Here is a 20,687-nt window from a genome sequence, read left to right as displayed (position 1 = left end):
TTGCGGCACATTTTGAAGAAAAAAAAGTAGATCACATCACAAATTAAGTTGGCTACCCCTGATATACATACTAATTCTGCTCTAACTTGCAAAAAAATATGTTAGGTAAAATGTAGGTAAAAAAATGTAGGAACACCAGTCAATTATTCTCTTCCATTTTCCTCTTTAAAAGACCATTCAGTGCACAAAATTTCAAATATGTGTATAAATTTTATTAAAAATCTAAAAAAAAGAAATCATATTTTATATATTTGATACCATTAGTTATGTCTGTTCTTCAGGATTATTTTAAAATTAATTTCAAATTGTCATCCTGCAGAGTAGCAGCCATTTGGAGAGAATATTGGGGTTCCTTTTATTGTTTTTTTTCTCTGAAAACAATAAAAAAGAAATCTTTCAAAAAATAACTAGGGTAAGAATGGTAGAAGATTATTCAACTTGTAGAGGGGAAAACAAATAACCTGAAACTTTAAACGCTGTGAATACTCGTCTGATACCATGCCATGCCACTCTTTGAAAAGAAACCATATAGGTGCGAAACTGGTGGCAGAGCACCTTACAGTTTCTTTCACACAATTCCTGTACAGAAATCAGAAGAAAATAATTGTTTCGGAAACTGCTTCATCAAAGGTTGAACTAATTACAAAGGTAGAAAAACATTCAGATTTTTAATCATTGATTAACAGTTAACAGGGGAACAAGTCCCCCTTCAATTTGATTTCCCAAGTAACAGAACTGTTGATAAGAAGGGGGTGAAAACTGCAACTGTGAAGACAAGTGGACATGAAAAGAGCCATTATACAGTTCTTCTAGCTTGTTGTGCTGACGGAACTAAGCTGCCTCCTATGCTGATTTTCAAATGCAAAACAATGCCAAAAAAAGACATTCCTCGAGGAGTGATTGTACACATTCATGACGAGGGTTGGGTGGATCCGGATGGGATGAAGATCTGGTTTGAGGAAGTTTCGAGCAGGAGACCAGGTGGGCTCTTATGCAAATCTGCCCTATTGGTGCTTGATCAGTGTCCTGATTGTGCCCTGAGCACACATAACAAAAAACACAAAGAAGACTGGTGCAGAGCAAAAAACAAAACTTGCCGTCATACCTAGGGGCTTGACATCCCAGCTCCAACCACTTTATTTCAGCATTAACAAACCCTTCAAAGCTGCCATGAGAGACGAATGGAACCAATGGATGAAGTCTTCTGGGGACAATTTGACACCAGCAGGAAGAGTGAAGAAACCAACTATAGGAGAAGTTTGTACCTGGGTGAAAAGATCCTGGGATAATATCAAGATTGAGATCGTTGTCAAGTCATTTAAGAAGTGTGGCATTTCAGATGCCATAGATGGAACTCAGGACGAGGCAATATCTGTGTCTGATGACAGAGATTCGTCATCAGACACAGATGAGGACAAGCTAATGGATGGGAGTTTTGACAGTGATGAGGAGTGATCTTCCTCACTATTGGCATCATTCTCTCACTTCTCATATAATTCTTTAAAATAGTCTTCTGCTATTATGCCATTTCTGCTATTTATAAGTACACCATCGCTTCTTCAGCTTCAGTATCATTTATCCTTCTGTGTTACCACTCATGACTGCCAATTTAAATCCTTTGTTTTCCCTCAATGCTTGTTCTACTTTTCTTGTGTTAAATCTTCTTATGTCCTCTCCGAGTCTCTTTCTAATGGCTTTGCACAGCTCGGTATACTCAATTTTGTCCTTGTCAGTGTTTAATTTGCTCTTCATTTGTCACCTTTGGTTCATCATGACAAGTGTTTCTTGACTAATTTTTTCTTCCTTGGATTTCTTTTTACCAATAGGTTTCTAAGACTTTAACACTTTCGGAAATTTGTGGTATTCCTTGCCATTATCTTGTTCCTGAATGGTTTGCAGAAGCCCAAACTCGTTCGGAAGTTCCAGTACATACTGGTTTTTGTCCTCTTCTGTTATTTCAAAGACCTTCATATTATTTATACCTTCATATTTTTTTCCTTTCTTTTCTGACGTCTATATCAAATGTGCATATTACCATTCTGTGATCAGGTCTAATATTTTTCTTGTTCACTATGGTAACATCATTCACAGTATATCTTCTGTTAGTGAAGATGAGGTCGATTTTATTAGTTGTTAATCCATTTGGGCTCTTCCACGTCCACTTTCTGTTCACCCCTTTCTTGAAAAAAAAGTGTTCATTACTGATATTCCCCGAGATTCTACAAATTCCACAAGTCTTTCATCTCTTTCGTTTCTTTCACCAATTCCAAAATTTCCTATAGTTTCCCTTTCTGCACTGTTTTGTCTCTTTCCAACCTTAGCATTGAAGTCCCCCATAATGATAGTGTAATGAGTTTTCTGATCATCTATAAGTCTCTCAATTTTTCCGTACATTTCTTCAACTCAAAGTTGTTCTTAAGTTCCAGTACATACTGCTTTTTCTCCTCTTCTGTTATCTCAAAAACCTCTCGATTTCAGTGTACATTTCTTCAACCTCTTCATCATCATGGCTCAATGTTGGTGCATAAATCAATATAACCTATAGTTTGCCTCTTAGAAATCCTGAGAAGCAGTCTTGACACCCTTGAAGGGTGTCAAGACTGCTTCTCTCTTTCTGGTCCATATTTTTATGGATCGGAAAGCCAACTCCACCTTTGTTCTTTTCACTGTTTCCCTGCTTTACAGCAGAATTCCACTTGATAAACTTATAGTTGATTCATTTCTTCTTCTTGTTTCAACCAAACTGATGATATTCAGATTCACATTTTCTAAATCCTTATCCAGGTGTAATATTCAATCTTCATTAATGAGCGATCTTACGTTGTAACTACTGCTTACAATACCGAGATCCCAGGATCTTGGTCATTTTTTTCCGGTATTCAAGTACAGTCTGTCCTCGTATAGCACGATAGTTGTGTTCCTAGAAACTCTCGTGCAATATAAACAACAGGCCCTATGGGAAAAGTGGGGTTAGGTGCCGACCATCCAAGATTGAACACACATTTGGAACCAAAACATTACCAAACACAATAAATAATCGGGTAATTTTAATCGTTATAAAATACGTAAATATTTTATAACGATTAAAATACGTAATAAAATTATAATATATTTTTATTATAATATAATAAATAATCAAAAATAAATATTTTTTATTATTTATTATATTATAATAAAGTATTTTTAGTATTTTTAATACTAAAAAAGTATTTTTTACGAATAAAATACGTATTTTATTCGTAAAAAATTATTATATTAAATAAAATACTTACGTATTTTATTACGTAATAAAATATTGCTAATGCTTTTACTTCTATCGTAAGCAAACTTGTTTTTTGTTTGATTTTCTATCCAAACAGATGACAGCCGTTCCATCTCTTCCAATTCTTTGTGTCTTAATCTAATGGAGTTTAATTACACTTTGAGTTGTTCCCGCTATGAAAGTTGTTTTTATTTTCTTCGCATTCTTTTGTAATTCTCGGCGTTGCCTCCTTTAGGTCTGTAGCATGTGCAATATCACATGGTCTTTCATTTCGCTCAAAGCATTTCACAATTTCATATTTTTTTCTCTATCGACAGAGGCGGACTGGCCATAAGCCTTACACGGGAAACCCCAGTGGGCCGGAGGCCGGTGTGGTTTTGGCCATAAACCGTAGTATGAGGCCACTATAAATTTTCCCGGGTAAGAATTCTTGACCCAGTCTGCCTCTGTTTATCGATATTGCTTTTGTTTTTCTCTCTCTGAATCTGCAGTGTCTTCGCCAGGACGCTTCCTTTTCACACCTTTTAAGTATTTTACTAATTTTTAGGGAATAAAGCGCAATTACAAAACGAGGAGGCACGCTTAATACACATAAAGAAAGCTGCGCATGTATAGCAACTGAATAAACAACACTGTAAAGGCCAAGATACACTATTAACACCCCACATTTTACTAAAGCACATTTCTGGGGGTTACTACCATAAAACAATAAAAACAATTTCCAGTTTCGTTTCTGCTAGTGGAATCTGTTATAAACTGGTAGTAAACTCCATCTAATTGCATTTGCGATTATATCGATAGCTGGAATTGTGTTGGTTTTTACGTTATTATGGTGAAATGTGTTTCCCCTTCACTGATATAAAACACATAAATACATTTTCAGAATCTTCTTCATTCCTATCGTGTTGCGTTCGGTTGGGGTGATTCCGCGTTCGACAGCCATTTCTTGTAAACACAAAGGCGAATTGTGCATAAGCGAATTCGGTTCGTGTTATATAAGATAACGTTCCCCTATTTATAAATCGTGTATGATCGAATTCGTGTAATGTAAACACGTGTTATACGAGGACTGACTGTACCGGCACTTAAAAAAAATACCAGTTTTTCGGTACTAATTTAGAAAAAAAAATGGTTTTTTTCAGCAGAATTCCACTTGATAAACTTATAGTTGATTCATTTTTTCTTCTTGTTTCAGCCAAACTGATGATATTCAGATTCACATTTTCTAAATCCTTTTCCAGGTGTAATATTCAAATATTCAGTCTTCACTGATGAGCGATCTTACATTGTAACTAGGGCTTACAATACCGAGATCCCAGGATCGCCGTCATTTTTTTCCGGTATTCAAGTATCGGCACTGATACAAAAATACCAGTTTTTCGGTCTTAATTTAAAAAAAAAAAAAAAGTTTTTTAATTTAATCATATAAAGGTTCTAAAATCACCTTTATGTGATTATGACGTCCTTATCTCTACTAGCAAATGTTCGATAAATCATCGATAGGACACTATGCAACATTGCAACCTGTCCACAATTCTTGGACAACTTCATGTTTGACTGTATTGTAACTCCCAAGTCCCGTTCCTCCACTACTGACTTCAGTTGAACTCCAAGTGTATACGTTATTTTGGGGTTGCTGTTGACCAGGTGTAAGACCTTGCATTTTGTTGAATTAAAGCATATAGCTGGCACTTTTTTGACCATACCGGAAGTCTATCTAGGTTACTCAGAAGAAGCTCTGCTTGGTGGCGATCATTAACTACTCTACTGATCTTTACATCCTCTGCGAGTTTAGACATCACACCCTATATTCCTTCATAGATATCATTTAAGATAATCAAAAACAAGAGTGGTCCCAATACTGATCCTTGGGGAACCCTATTTCTTACATTAACCCAATCTGAGGAATAACTATTTATCACAACCCCCTGCCTGGTGCCCTCCAGCCATCGTGCTATCCACCTAAGGATTTTCCCTATGATTCCAGCCTGCTCCAACTTATAAAGTAACCACTCATGTGGGATTGTGTCAAATGCTTTGCTGAAATCCAAATAAACAATGTCGAAATTATTTTCTAAATCCAGCTCACGAGTGACCTGTCAAAATGGCTAACTAGATGTGTTAAACATTATTTTCTCTTTACAAAACCATGCTGTGTATTCTAAAGAATTTCATTTCCACCTAAATTCTCTTAATTGATAAAAAGCTTAGTAACTTTCCACATCAGTAGATGATAATCATCTCCAGAGAAAGGACCAGGTGATCCTTTATCCGGAGATACTTTAATGCATTGAGTCACTGATTACAATCATATCATTAATGCTGCTTTCTAATGTTGCCTGTCTAAAACAGTTTTCTAAGAAATGCAGAAAGGTTTCTGCTTTGTGTGTGTGACCAGCCTGCAAGATTCATTCAGTGGCTCAAAAGTTAAAATCCCATATAATCAGAGCATTAGCATTAGTAGAGGCATATGGTGCAAGAAAGCAAGCTTAAGCAGCATTAGCCAAAAAAAAAAAAAAACTTCTCCCATTTAACCCCTCCGTTTGATCCAAATACCTTTCCAGCTCAGCCTTAAATTTATTTAGGCTATCAACTTCCACAACAAAAGGATGGAAGTCTGTTCCACTAACCAACTACCCGCTGGCTAAAGGCAAACTTCCGCACATCTCTCTTTCCTCAGTTTGAATTTATGTTCTCTCTAGTGATTATTCTGAGCAAGAGGAAGAATTCCATCAACTTTGAGCATGCTCAAACCATTCAAGACTTCATACACCTCAATCGATCACCTCACAGGTGCCTAGTCTCCAAACACTGTTATTTGCAAAACTTAAGCTTTTCTTCGTAAGAGCAACCCTTTGTACCATTCACTAATCTTGTTGCCCTTCTCTGTACTCATTCCAACAGCTCTAAATCCTTCTTAAAATGAGGCCTCCAGACCTGTACACAATACTCAAGGTGTGGCCTGACCATTGCTTTATAGTAGGAGATAATCACCTCCTTATCCCATTTGATTTCGATTTACTGACTCATTCTGTTTGTTTAGTTAATTGTTAAATTACGTCCTCACTATAATCAAAGTTTAGCTCAGTCATGCTGATGGACGGTTATGTATTTGAGGGAGAACAGGTTAATGACTGCAATTAGACTACACGGTTTGCACAAAAACAAGCTGGGGGTATTTTATTGTACATCACTTGGTCCGATGTTCCCATTGAACAGACCTTCAGCATGGCATCAGAACAAGTTTTGCCCTAAATACTGATCATTATCCAAACGGCACTGAAATCTCTGAACGAGGGTCACGTTGAAGTAGTTTTGTGTATTTCAATGCCATCCAAATTCCCTCCACATCAATCCACTCAAACATTTTTGGAATGCTGTGGAAGGCAGCATTCACCAGTCCACACCATTTCCTTGCTCCATTGCCAAACTCTGGGGATTCCTGTCTGTTTGTTCCAGCATACCTGCAGACACCTTCCACTTCTCATGGATTCAACACTGTGCTGTGTAGAGGCAGTTATCACAGTGAAAGGCAGCCCAACATGCTATTAGATAGGTGGTCATAATGTTTTGGCTGATGAGTGTATATTGTTCTACCTCTTCTATTTAATTGCATCCCATCCTTGCAAAAACAGTTTTGGAAGGATGAGATGTAATTAAATAGAACAACAACATACATTTTGCTGAGAAAGTTCTACCCCTTGAGCTTTGCACAGTCTCTATGGCTGAATGCAGGTACTTGCAAATTTCATCCCTCATAGATTCTTTTTTCATTATTGACTTGTTGAGTTCCTCAGATTTATTCTTAATTCTTGGTTCACTTGGTGGCCTAGTACGTTGTGACCTTTTTTTTCGTGCTCCTTTAATTTGTTATACTAAGTGTTCTTTTCGTGCTCCTATTTATTTGCAATACTAAGCATTTTCTCTGAACTTTATGCCAAAGTAAGTTATAAAGTAAGTTATTCTTGATCATAATTAGTATGTTGCTACTGCTTCTAACTTGTGTGCAGTCACTGCGCTTCTCATTGACTGCTTACCTCCCTTTTTTTTTTTTTTTTTTAGTTTTGCGAAAACCCCAAAAACGAGAAGTATTAGAACCTATAGTATCATGCATGGGTCGGAGAATGAGAAGATGAAAGAAAATATTTGTTGACATTAGACTTGAACTTCTGTAGATTCTAATTTTGTTCCATGAAACAGACGTTGAATGAATAAACAAGGAAGATGGAAAATTGGTTCTGTGAGTTTGAATTTGGACAGTAAAAGGATGTTGACAGATCACAGCATGTGTTTGAACTGCTTTGGAAGAGAGAGTGGGAATTACAAAAGCCATTTCAGAAGAACAGTTCTCATGGAAGTATGTATAGAAAAGGCATGCATCAGAAAAAGAACGTCTATGAGACAGAGAGTGGAGAGACTGTTAGAGATGAGTCATTAATTAATCTAACTGCCCTCTTTTGAATGGAATCTAGAAGCCTGGGAGAGAATGTGGGAAATGTGGGAATATTGTTCCCACATTTGGGGCAGTGCCCCAAATGTGGGAACAATATTCCATGGTAAGGCAGATTTGTGATTTGTACAGAGTGAACAGCTGTTTGGAAGAAAAGTAACAGCGAGAGTGAAAGAGAAAAACCAGTTTTTAGATGCAGAGGAAGCAGTATTTTTAGTGTGCTTATGCCAAGAGAGAGATTAGACTTTAAGGAATTGGAAGTTGATATTCAAGAAGTTGAAGCTGTTTGAGCAGGGCAATTTCTCAAACTGGAAGGCAGTATGCAATATGCTATCCTCAGCAAAACTGTGGATAGGATTTACAGTAAATGGAAGAAGGTCATTGATATACAAGAGGAAAAGAGTGCGAGAAAGAACTGAACCTTGGGGAACACCAGCATTAGTGGAGAAGTTAGAAGATAGAGAACTATCTACCACATTCTGTAGTGAATAGTCGGAGAGAACACTGGATACCCAATAACAAAAAAGCAGTTGGCAAACCATAAGATGGAAGTTTATTTAGAAGATCTTTAGGCCAAACATGATCAAAAAATGCCTTTGAAATGTCAAGAACAGCTGATTGAGTTTCACCAAACTTTTCCATTCAGTTTGTCCAAAGATGGATAACATAAATCAGAATATCGACACTGACAGAATCCATACTGGTGATTGTTGATAAGGTGGAAGGTTCTAGATAGTTTGAGTTGGCAGTTAATCGATTTCTTCATTATTTTGGAAGGAGAACGGGTGATTGTAATGGGATGATAATTGAATGGGAGGGATTTATCACTCTTTTTAGGAACTGGTTGGATATAGCAAATTTACAAGCAGAAAGAAAAACGCCTTTGGAATAAGAAAATGAAAAAAAGTGACACAGAACAGGTGTAAGTTCAGGAACACAAGTTCTGAGAACAAGTGGAGAAATACCATCAGGACCTGGAGCTTTCTTAGCATCAGAGCCTCCTTTTGATGAAAGACTGCAGGAGGCATTGAATGCAGTGTACTGGGAATGGTGGGAGGTGGTTTACCACAATCATCGATACATGAATTAGAAGTAAGTAAAATAGGATGCTAGCAGGTCAGCTTTATCTCTGGCTGAAGTGGTGATAGATCTATCTGGTTTCGACAGATATGGGAACAGAGATATGCAAAAGACCAGAATGTTCGAAATCTAGCTGACATTCTTCTCTTGAGGCGACATTCAAGGATTAGCACATTAATTGGAAAAACTTAGATAAAGGATGACATTTTAAGGTGGAGTGTGGAATAAAGGATTCCATCCCTTCAAGAATAATTTTACTGCACGATCTGTGGAAACATTGACATCAGAAGTTTCCTTCTTTTCCCTGGTCAGTAACTGACCAGGGAAAAGAATAAATCTCACAGATCATCCCATTTTGCATTCTTGTAATGCCAAATAACATTAGGTTGGGAATGGCCATGACAGAAAGCTACATTCGAGAAGAGACCACCAAGTTGTGGTCTGAGGTTCCTAGAGGGCTACTCACCTGGACAGTATATGTAGAGGAGTTGTTTGTGAGAAAAACATCAAGCGTTTTGGTTGTTTGATTAGGATTGTTTGGTATTCTGGTAAGTAAATGAACAATCTATGCGAGATCATTAGTAATTGCAAAAGCTTCAATATGTCAACCAGCTCGGTCTGCATGACTAGAAAATTGAAACAAGCTGGAATTGTGAATATTAAAATCACCAAGGAAAGTTACCTCCCTGTTAGTAAAGTTGGACTAGAGAAAGTCATGTTTCAAGGAGAGGAAGTCAGAGTTCCAAGTGATTAGTGGAGTTGGGAGAATGATTGATACAACTGATGAATTTGACAGAATGTGGTAGAGAGATATTCAGCCACAGAAGATCAAAATGAGGAGATTCCAAATTACTAGGTCTCTGACAGGGAATATCAGAATAGACATATGCACAAGTACCACCTTTGAAGCGAAAGGAATCATACAACAAATAATTTGGACTAATGAGATGAGCAGTGGTTGAATCAACTGATAACTGAGATTCTGTCAGAAAAAAGTATATAGGGTTTGGCAGACTGTAAGTGAAAATGGACAACATTGAAATTAGTGTCTGAGACCTTGTATATTTCTGAAATGAATGAAAACGTGTTTAGGAGGTTTAGATCTTTTCACAGATAAGTTTGCCTTCTAGAAAGTTACCAGTAGGTTCTGTTGTACTAACTAGTGGCCGACCTGCGAACACTATTTTAGAGCTGGACCTTCGAAATGTAAGGAAGATTGGATCTCGCCGTGATGTTCATCATAGCCTCAAAAGTCATCCATCATACTGCATGATAGAAGAGATGGGGAAGGTTTTGCCAGAGCTGTGCTCTGGAGACTAAATATGGGTTAAGCCACTTCAAGCCTGCAATAAGTAAAGCGGTGGTATTGCTCTGGTAGAGTCATCTACCACCTAGTATTGCTTGATAACACAGAGGGGCAGCATTCCTCCGTGTGGTGTGGGTGCCACACCTCTTCCCCTGCTTACATTATTTTGCACCTGGGTGGTCACCCACAGTGTGCTAGGTTCTGTATTCCAGGACTTGCACATGGGGGTTATATCCAGGATTACTAACAGTCCTACCATTGTGGAGATGCAAGCAGAGGATTTGACTGGCACAAACCAACTGGACTTTGCTGAAATTAGGTCCACTTGTCTTGAGTATCACCCAAATATCAGTTCCATCAGCATTATAGACACCCAGATAGCAAGCACAGCTTGTCATATCTGAAAGAATGTCTGCAACACCCTCAATGACCATTTTTTGTTACTGATCCAAGCATTGCCATGTCTTTAGTGAATGCTCAAGTAAATCTGAACCTCCAGTATGTGCAAACTGTAAATCTATAAAGAATTCCAGGCACTGAGTTTGTGATCCACAGTGTCTGGAGTTTATAAGAGCTGAAGAACTGATATGCTTAAGAACCCAGCAATGAGTAAGACATCTTAGTAGCACTCATCTAAGTGCAGACATTTTAATCACTTCTCAATTGCATATCCTTCAACTATTGTACAAGTTAGTGTATTTACATTCTTTTTGTACATAGCCAACTACATAAGTAGTTATAAATTGGCATCATTAAGTATATCTCATAGTGTGAATACCTTCTCAAAGAGTTGCCATGATATTGCACTACCTCGAATAAGTAACGCTTAGCCATAGGAGAAGACTATTGTTACTTATTCTCAGCGGATACTATCACCCATATGGCACCTTTTCGAAGCTTATTGGCTCCTAATCAATGGATGGACAGGTACCCTGGTGTTGCAGTGATGATAACCCAGTTGCGAAGTATAAATCCACAATATGAGAGATGCCTGATGGTGTGGTGTAATTTAGATTACAGTATAGTTCAGGCCTAAAGCCTCATTAGGCTTTAGCCATAATGATGCCAATTTATAATTACTTATTATTATTATTATTATTATTAGCCACAGAGTGCAAGGAAGCCTGAGGCTTATGCTGCACCAGCCAAAAAAAAAAAAATTTTCTGAATTACCCCGAGAGAGAAATAGAAGGGAATCACCAAGAAAAAGAAGAATGATGATATCCAGCTCAGGACCCTATGTGTGCCAAGCCCATAGTCACTAGATGTGAGCCCTCCCCCCCCCATGGGGTTATGTAGTTGGCTATGTACATAAATGATGCAAATGCACTAACTTGTACATTAGTTGAACTATTTACGTAGCCGGAAACTTTAGCTCTAAACTATACCATACATCCTTCAACTTAATGCAAACAAATCGCTTCTAGTTTCAGATGAAGTTCGGTAATATCTGGATGTTCACCAGTTAAAAAAGACAAGTAGACCTAATTAGAAATTAGGTCCACTTGTCTTGAGTGTCACCCAAATATCAGTTCCACCAGCATTTTAGACTCCCAGATAGCAAGCACAATTTGGCATATCTGAAAGAATGTCTGCAACACCCTCAATGACCATTTGATGTTACCGATTGAATGCTGAAGTAAATCTGAACCTCCAGTATGTTCAAACTGTAAATCTAAAAAGAAGAATTCCAGACACTGAGTTCGTGATCCACAGTGTCTGGAGTTTTTAAGAGCTAAAGAACCAATATGCTTAAGAACCCAGCAATGAGTAAGACATCTTAGTGGCACTCATCTTACTGCAGACATCTTAATCACTTCTCACTTACATATCCTTGAACTTAATGCAAACGAGTCTCTTTAAGTTGCAGATCAAGTTCAGCAATATCTGGATGTTCACCAGTTAAACCTTCTGGCCCTTAAATTACCATAAAGTTTGTGGCTTTCTGCTGTCCATCTGTTTTTCAGCCTGACTATGCTGAGCTGTACTCTGCATTATAACAAACTCTAACTTGGATGTTGTGAAAATCATTAGCCTTACCACGCAGCATGCTGTCTGTTTTCATGTTTCAACTTCTAGCATTTCTGATTTTTTAGTTTCTTTATACTGTCCATCTAAGTCTGATATCACTGTTTATATTAAATACCTTGATAATGTTATTGCTATTCTTCGTCCCACACACCTATTCGTCATGTCAGATGTCATTGCAAATTCTCTACTCTGGTTTACTCTTCTTCTGACTCTAAAGATAGAATTATTGAATAATTCTTACTCTCTCATCACCTTGTTACTCTCAACCAGCTTGACATGGCTTTTATCTTCAACCTACTTCTGGAGAGAGTAATATTGACATAACCGTGAATTCATATGCCAATGTTTACACTTTTTCTGATTAATCTGTTAACTCTGGTATTTGTCCTTTGTAATCACAGGACTTTGTGATATAGACTTTCTGTTAAGGTACTTCTTTTCATTTGCAGGTCATTTGCCAGTTTTCCCTTAAACGTCAATTCTCATTCACATGAACACTTTCACTAATTACTATGCATCTGACTATTCTTTGTATGTTCAGGAAGCTTTGTTCAAGGACTGCTCTCATGCTGCTAAGATGAAAGTGTTGCCTAAATATCCAATGCCGTGGTGGTTGTGTGGTTATGACTTGATCATCTTACACCATTGTGTTTTTTCATGCTCGCCGATTCTTCTAACGATATTGTATGAGTTGGCCGACCGCAGACATTAAATGAATATTGAAACCTCAAAAGACAGTGGACCAAGGCCATAAATTACAGTAAAAGATCTACCTGGAGTACATTTGTTCTAATTGCAGGGAATTCTGACCCTGGGGACTGTTTTATCGTCTCTCTAGAAACTATGTTCTCCTGCCTTCTGGCATGTGAACCAATCATTTACCAATTAGTTGATTCTCACAGTGCTGAAACTCTGCCTTGGACGAGCACTGTCAATGCAATACTTCACCCATCTCTTCACTCAGATGGCCCTAGCTATGACCTTCCTCTTCATGTAATTCAACAAATTAGATCTCTCAACAGGGCCTACATTACTTCTGAATCCAATCCTCACTTCACCAAGGTGGATTGAATCTGCAATCTCTAAAATCACTAATAATAGTTGACCTGGATCTCAATGGAAATTTTATAAAATAACTAAATGCACTCTATCCATCTGTCTTTGTTACACTCTATAATAAATGTTTGAATGAGGCAACTTTTCATGTCCTTGGGACGATGGCATTGTTAAAATTAATTTCCAACCCTGGTGGTGCTCCTAATTCTGCTAAAACCTATTGTCCTATTCTTTTCACAGAAGTAGTAGTAGTAGTAGCATGTGATGCAAGAAAGCAAGTGTGAGCTTATGCAGCATCAGCCAAAAAAAAAAAAAAAAAAAAAAATTTACTAAACAATTCCCTCTAAATGTTTGTCCAGTTCCTCCTTAAATTTATTTAAACTATCAACTTCCATAACTACAGATTAGCATTAGCATTAGCAGAGGCATATGATGCAAGAAAGCAAGCTTATTCAGCATCAGCCAAAAAAAAAAAAAAAAAAAAAAAAAAACACCCACTCCCATTTCACCCCTCCGTTCGTTCGAAATACCTGTCCAGTTGAGCTTTAAATTTGTTTAGGCTATCAACTTCAACAACAAGTGATGGAAGTCGGTTCCACCAACCAACCACCCGCTGGCCAAAGGCAAATTTCCGCACATCTATCCGACATCCGTCCTTCCTCAATTTGAATTTATGCCCTCTGAGGTGATTATTCTGAGAAAGATGAAGAATCCCATTGGCATTGAGCATGCTCAAACCATTCAAAGCCTTATACACCTCTATCAGATCACCTCGCCGGTGCCTAGTCTCCAGACTCTGTAATTTGCAAAACTTAAGCCTTTCTTCGTAAGAGCAACCCTTTGTTCCATTTACTAATCTTGTTGCCCTTCTCTGTACCCGTTCCAGCAGCTCTACATCCTTCTTGAAATGAGGCCTCCAGACCTGTATACAGTACTCAAGATGTGGCCTTACCATTGCCTTATACAAGGGAATAATCACCTCCTTATCCCTGCTAGAAAAGAGGGATTTATTGTCTATTATTGTCTTTTATTATTGTCTTTTATTGTTGTTGTTTTATTATTGTCTATTATGTAATTATTGTCTTTTATTGTCTAACTTGGATAAAACCCTTGAGTGACTTATTGCTGCCTGTCTAGATTGCCATTTTACTGAACTCTTTAAAGTTTTCCACATTGGTTTTCATCCAGGCCATGGGACTGAGGAGATACTGGCTGAGCTTGTTTCCACAGTAAATAGCTGTACCCTTAAATATGCTGTGGCTATTTTCATAAATTTTCTGAATCCTTTGACTACATTTGGTGAGACAGATTTTTTGCTTGCCCCAGTGTTACTCCATGCTCTACTCAACTTTATAACCTAACCTGTGACTATTTATTTTTATTTTCTTTTTCTTATTAATAAAATTAATTATACGTATGTCTATGTATAAATATTAAATTAAATAACATAAAACTGTTTATTACTATTTTTTAGTTATGCACCATTTTAATAATCCTAAATTTGTGGAAAGCTAAAAAAAAAATTGGCCCACGTGTACCTCACAGGCATTTGACCTGCCATTTAAAAATGTTGCGCACTCCTGCTGTAGATGAAGGTTATTTACCAGCACTGGTCTTGCCTTACCTGGTCAAGAAAATATATTTGTGTCTTCTAAAAATAAGTTTTAATCACTGCAAAACTTTGCTCTTGAGGTCTACTCATTACTGAAGATACTACAATCAATAACTTGTAATCTTCATAAACTGCGAGTGAGTGGAATTGTAGCTTTTACTGAAAGTACTTTTTCAATATTTCGGACAATTACTGTGACTTGTAAAACACACTTCTATTGTCAACTAAAATTTTGAGATTTGTCTGTTAATTCTATTATCATAGCTTACTGATTTAATGCTTTCTAATCACTTGACATGATTCCCTGATGACTAATTCCTATTTTGATTGATTTAGACTTAATGACTTTACTGTTTTTATTTTTTTTAATGTATTGTATTGGTTAGGTTAATGTTACTTAGTTACACCTCTGAGTTGTGTGGCTTTTCTATTTTATAATGTTGTCTAACTTCTCCATTCTTCCTTTTCTTTTGCTGGTAGTTGAAGTGTGGACTGTCTTAACAATGGGACGGCTCTCACACACTGGTATCACACCACCTTCATTAGGTATGGGATATTGCCTGTTTCAGGACTGACATACAAGATTAAGGTGGGCTGTGGAACATACTTAGTTGTTGCCCAATCCCCCCCCCCATGGTGCAGACGGACAATAAACATGCTTTCCATGTGGACGAATGCCTAAGTGGCCTGAAATCACTAAACAACACTTTCACTGCACAAACAACATTATTCTTCTTTCTGGCCTTTTTCAGAGTTCTGTATCACACAGTGTACATGGTCAAGTTGAGCTAAAGTTTTGAAGCCACCCTGCATAAGATACTATACGTCTACATACTCTTAATATCTTTGGTGCTAATGTGTATAGCACATCAGCTTTAATGCCCCCAAAAGATAATAGCTGCTCTAAACATCATAAACTTTTAACCTGTCAGACATCCTGGACATATTCTTATCCATACAGACAAAAAGGCCTATGTACTCTGGATTCATATTCAATAAAGTATTGTGCTCTGTGGCACAATACTTTATTCCATCCATCCTTTTTGCACAATATATTTCCCCATTTTCATGACATTAGAATTGCCAACAATAGCCACCTGCTGTCGGAGTAGCACTTTTTTGCCTTGAGATATGCTACTGTGTTGTCTGACAACAGCAAGTGAGGATGGACTCTAGCATTTTACTGGGCAGCTGAATGCTTGATGGATGTTTCTTCATTTCTTTGATGGCATGCATAAACCCATCCTTCAAACTCATATTTGCTCATCAGAATTCTAAATTTCCAGTTAACAATAACAAAGAAGAAAGACATCCCCCTTGGCTGTATCATATTCTGCTATAGATAACTTGACACATAAGTGACGAGCTGCCCTTGCTAATTATCCACTAAGCCAAAAAATTACTGCTACATGCCCTTTACTTTACCATATTAGTCTGAAGAATGGTTTTAGCTTAAACTTAAATAATAATAATAATAATAAAAAAAACACACATTAAACTGAGACACAATAACACTACAGCAAGTCCAATAATAATGCTAAATGTACCCAAATTTTGTGACATTAGTATATACTATACTGTGTTAAAAATTAAATAATTAAGTAATATTTTGCGATTACTTTATAAAACAATGTTCCTGTTATTATTAATTGATATTTTGCACACTTAATAAAAACACTTCTAATTTTGCACTGAAATTATTTTCCTAAAGAATTGCATAAATGAATATAATATTTATTCAATAGTTGTGTATCATGCCTGTAAGCAACCATTTATTAGCATCACTTGAGGCATATGATGCAAGAAAGCAAGCTTATACAGCATCAGCCAAAAAAAAAAAAAAAACTTCCCATTTCACCCATCTGGTCTAGTTCAGCCTTAAATTTATTTAAGTTATCAACTTCCACAACAACAACAACAGATGGAAGTCTGTTCCAGCAATCAACTACCTGCTGGCTAAAGACAAACTTGCGCACATCTATTCTACAACTGTCTTTCCTCAGTTTGAATCTATGCCCTCTCAGGTTCTTAATCTGAGCAAGCAGAAGTATCATCCATCACCTCTGAGGTGCCTAGTCTCCAGATGCTGCAACTTACAGAATTTGTCTCTCCTCGAACACCTTTGTTCCTCTCATCAATCTTGTTGGACTTCTCTGTACTCGTTTTAGCAACTCTACATCCTTCCTAAAATGTGGTCTCCAGACCTGTACGCAGTACTCAAGGTGTTGCGTGACCATTGCCTTGTAAAGATGTATAATCACCTCCTTGACTCTGCTAGCAAAATTCCTATGTATCATTGACAAAACTCCATGATCTGCTCTGGCAATCCGTCTGCACTGTTCAGAGAACGTCACATCCAACTGCACAATTACCCCCAGGTCTTTTTCATTCTCCACTTCCTTGAGTGTAGTACCACACAGTTGGTACATTTCTCTTGGATTATTGCTACCCATTTGTATTACTTTATTCCCGTAGCGTAATGGTCAGGCATGTGGGTGCATAAGTACACGTGCCTTGAGTGACTGGGGTTCAAGCCTGTGACTGCTGAATACGGTGCTGTTTCTTGTATTTTGTCTATCTTATGAACTCCTCTGACTGTTTGGTCGTCCCAGAAAATTTATTTATTTATTTACTTTGCATTTGTCAAAATTAAACTTCAGTTGCCACTTCTCGGCCCATTTACCTAACTTTGCTAGATCCTGTTGCAGTAGCATACTGTCTTTACTATAATTAATACTCTGCCAACCTTTGTATCATCTGCAAACTTGGACATTAAGTCTGATATACCTTCATCGATATCATTAATAAATACACAAAACAACAGTGGACCCAACACTGAACTCTGGTGGACTCCACTAATAATGTTAGTCCACGTAGTCCATAAACAGGCAATATTAGCAATCTTGCAGTTTAATAATATGAAATAATATGTATGTGAAACATATGCTTATTGTGTGGGAGCAAGACCATTTCTGTATTATTTTTATAATCATGCTTCCATAAGTATTAATTACAAGTATATTACAATTTACAAATATTTATAGAAATATGTTTGCTTAATATCCACAACCTTAACTGGCAGTTCTGGTGTTCCTTGGATTATATGCTATAAACAAACTGTTCTAAAGAAACAAACATTCAATTTTGATTCTCTCTCTCTCTCTCTTTTTTTTTTTAAAGATATGATAGTTTTCTTTTGAACAAAGTTACAGAAATTTTATTTAACCATTTTTGTTAAAATTTATTTGTACAGTCAGTCCTCGTATAACACATGTTTACACTACACGAATTCGATCATACACGATTTATAAATAGGGGACCGATATCATGTATAACACGAACACGAACCGAATTCGCTTATGCACGATTCGCCTTTGTGTTTACAAGAAATGGCAGGCAAATGCAGAATCACCCCAATCGAATGCACCACAATAGGAATGAAGAGAAGATTCTGAAAATGTATTTATGTTTTTTTTTTATATCAGTGAAGGGAAACACATTTCGCCATAATAATGTAAAAACCCACACAATTCCAGCTATCGGTATTATCGCAAATGCAATTAGATGGAGTTTACTACCAGTTTATAACAGATTCCACTAGCAGAAACGCAGCTAGAAATTGTTTTTATTGTTTTATGGTAGTAACCCCCAGAAATGTGCTTTAGTAAAATGTGAGGTGTTAATAGTGTATCTCTGCCTTTACGGTGTTGCTTATTCAGTTGCTACATGTGCGCAGCTTTCTTTATGTGTATCAAGCATGCCTCTTCGTTTTGTAATTGTGCTTTAATCCCTAAAAATGAGTCAAAGGTGTGAAAAGGAAACGTCCTGGTGAAGACACTGCAGATTCAGAGAGAAAAAGAAAAGCAATATCGATAAACAGAGGCGGACTGAGTCAAAAATTCTTACCCCGGAAAATTTATAGTGGCCTCATACTAGCGTTTATGGCCAAAATCACACCGGCCTCCGGCCCACCGGAGTTTCCCTGGCAACACTTTGTGTTTGGTAATGTTTTAGTTACAAATGTGTGTTCAATCTTGGGTGGACAGCACCTAACCCTATTTTTCCTATAGGGCCTGTTGTTTATATTGCACGATTTTGCATTACACGAGGGGTTTCAAGGAACACAACTATTGTGCTATACGAGGACTGACTGTATTCCTGTCTTCTTTTCACATTCTGTAAATGTTTATAAAGTCAGCTACAGATATAAGTTTCTCGCCTATGTATTTAGTTTTAAGAGTAGAATTCATAGTAACTGATTTATGTGCAAGTACTTGTGAGTAAAATAAAACACAATTCTCTTAAATCTTTAGAGCTCAGCTTTGGAATTCATTGCTCTTAATAAAGACATCATTAAAAGCGATGTCTTTTTTGAATTGCCTGAAGATCTGCAGTCAGAAGTTGAAGAGATGATTACATGGGTAGAATTAAGGTTAGTTGCAATTTAGCTTTGAATTTTATAAAAGTAATCTGCTTGTGAACCTTTTCTTTAAATAGATTTTTTTCAGTGTGATAAGAAAAGTGAGTAAATCAAGTGTCATAATTAATCATGAGTAAATCAAGTGTCATAATTTGGATTTTTAACAGATTTTGATTCTTATTTTCGCAGATTAAAGCAAGCTGTAAAACAACAAAATTTTTCACTTTAGGGTTTGTATTACTATATAGTACACGGAAAATACCCTTCGCAGTTATTGAAGTAACTTCACCTTGCCCCCACGAGTTTATTTTATAGTGATATGTTAAATTTTGATTTCATCTGTTAAAAAGATTTTAAGCTCTTATTGCCTTTATATCAAATTCAATTCTGTAGCAAAACTGTACCTCATTTAACTGTTCTATACAACTCTTTCTGAATTAAGAATATCCAAAATGATTATATGTGGGATTTACTTAAAGATATATATGACTCCTGGGAGTCTAAAATGCTGATGGAACTGATATTCGGGTGACACTCAAGTCAAGTGGACCCAATTTCGGCAAAGTCCAGACGGTCTGTAACAGCCAAATCCTCTGCTTGCACCTTCAGGATGGTGGGACTGCTAGTAATCCTGGGTATAACTCCATGCACAAGTACCTGGTGGATGACCACCCAGGTGTGAACCAACGTAAGCAGGGGTCGAGGTGTGGTGCCCACACCATATGCAGGAATGCTGCTCCTCTATGTTACCAGGCAGTACTAGGTGGTAGATGACTCTCATCAACCGGTGAAATACCACCACTTTGCTTATTGGAAACTTGAAGTGGTGGAACCCATGTTTAGTCTCTAGAGCTAAGTTCCGGTCAACCCTTCCCTATCTCTTCCATCATGCAGTATGATTGATGACTTTTGAGGTTATGATGAACATCGTGGCGAGATCCAATATTCCTTACATTTCAAGGGTACAGCTCTAAAACGGTGTTCGCAGGCTGGCCGCTAGTTAGTACACAGTACACAGAAATTTTACAAGGGACAAGAAGGAGATTATCCCATTGTATAATGCAATGGTTAACCTGCATCTTGAAAATGCATACAGGTGTGTAAGCCTCATTTTAGGAATGACATGAATCTGTTGGAATTTCAGAAAAAACAATATGATTAGTCCGGGATACAAAATGATACTCTTAATCAAAAATGACTTCAGTTCTGCAGATTGCAGGAGGTTGAAATCAAGGCCCCTTCGAGGCAACCTTATTCAAGTGTCTAAGACCTTAAATGGATTGAGTAAACCAATAATGGATTACATCCTTACTCTTTCTCAAACAATACAATTAAGGGGATATAAACTTTAATTAAAAAAAGCTTGCTTCCTTGCGTTATTTTCTGCTATTTAATAAATAATAAACAGATAAACAATAGAGCACATTTATATTCAAAGAAATCTTTATCACTATGCTTGTATCTATATAA

At 37.1% G+C, this 20,687-nt stretch overlaps 1 protein-coding gene across 1 annotated transcript in view; it reads left to right on the top strand.

The window, feature by feature from the left end:
* Positions 1-20,687, top strand: part of LOC150083109 (uncharacterized) — a 773,496-nt gene that overhangs the window by 719,178 nt on the left and 33,631 nt on the right. Inside the window, exon 19 of the mRNA XM_090378391.1 lies at positions 19,111-19,229. Coding sequence (XP_090234517.1) covers positions 19,111-19,229 — 119 coding nt within the window. The remainder of the gene's footprint in view (positions 1-19,110; positions 19,230-20,687) is intronic.

The sequence above is a fragment of the Mastigoproctus giganteus genome, chromosome 7 (assembly GCF_048544385.1).
Source record: "Mastigoproctus giganteus isolate SK-2022 chromosome 7, ASM4854438v1, whole genome shotgun sequence".
Lineage (NCBI taxonomy): Eukaryota > Metazoa > Arthropoda > Arachnida > Uropygi > Thelyphonidae > Mastigoproctus > Mastigoproctus giganteus.
Note: the sequence above shows the minus strand (reverse complement) of the source record. Positions and strands in the feature narration are given on the sequence as shown.